This window comes from Penaeus monodon, chromosome 24 (genome assembly GCF_015228065.2).
Source record: "Penaeus monodon isolate SGIC_2016 chromosome 24, NSTDA_Pmon_1, whole genome shotgun sequence".
Lineage (NCBI taxonomy): Eukaryota > Metazoa > Arthropoda > Malacostraca > Decapoda > Penaeidae > Penaeus > Penaeus monodon.
In genome coordinates this window covers 14,093,824-14,094,385 of record NC_051409.1, presented here as the reverse complement: position 1 = coordinate 14,094,385, position 562 = coordinate 14,093,824, and the positions used below count along the sequence as shown (strand labels likewise).

The 562-nt window shown below is 43.6% G+C and overlaps 1 protein-coding gene across 1 annotated transcript in view; it reads right to left on the bottom strand.

Annotated features, from left to right (window-relative positions):
• The window catches only part of LOC119588607 (calcium-activated chloride channel regulator 3A-1-like), a gene marked incomplete in the record, with an annotated part of 45,835 nt that overhangs the window by 1,136 nt on the left and 44,137 nt on the right, over nucleotides 1–562 (bottom strand). The window contains 1 exon segment of the mRNA XM_037937249.1: nucleotides 29–245. Coding sequence (XP_037793177.1) covers nucleotides 29–245 — 217 coding nt within the window.

The following is a 562-nucleotide window of genomic DNA, read 5'->3' as shown; positions in this document are numbered from 1 at the left end:
TAAGAAAACCTTGGTCGTGAGCACTAACCCTCTGTTGCCCTCGGCGTCGACCGCTCTGATGGTCAGGTATTTCTCCCGGTCCACTTCCAGCGAGACATTGACGACGACCTTCGACCCGGCCTCGAGGAGCACTTTGGTCTCGAAGTCTCGCTCGACCACGCGGCTGAGGTTGATGGGGCGGGCATGTTCGAAGTCCTTGGCGCGTCCCGTCCAGCTGTCTAGCAAAAGCAGCTCGTACTCGCTTACTGCAAAATAGGCTGAATCAGTGAATGTGCGATGGACAGTGACAATAACCTGTTAATAATTCCTACTGTGTCATACTTGACAGTTTGATGTTGCACTGTCTACAAAGGGTAAAGTCTAACAAGAATGGTTAACCTAATGATATGCAATTTCTTAAATGAAATTCAATATATCATTTAGATTAAAATATATATATTTTTTTACTCTTCAGTCGGCCAAAGGAGAAAAATGAGAAAAATAATAATAAACAAACATATCAGTATAGCAAAATATTCTACGATGCTCACGTTTTTCCCTGTTCCCTTTTCTCTTCCTCGTT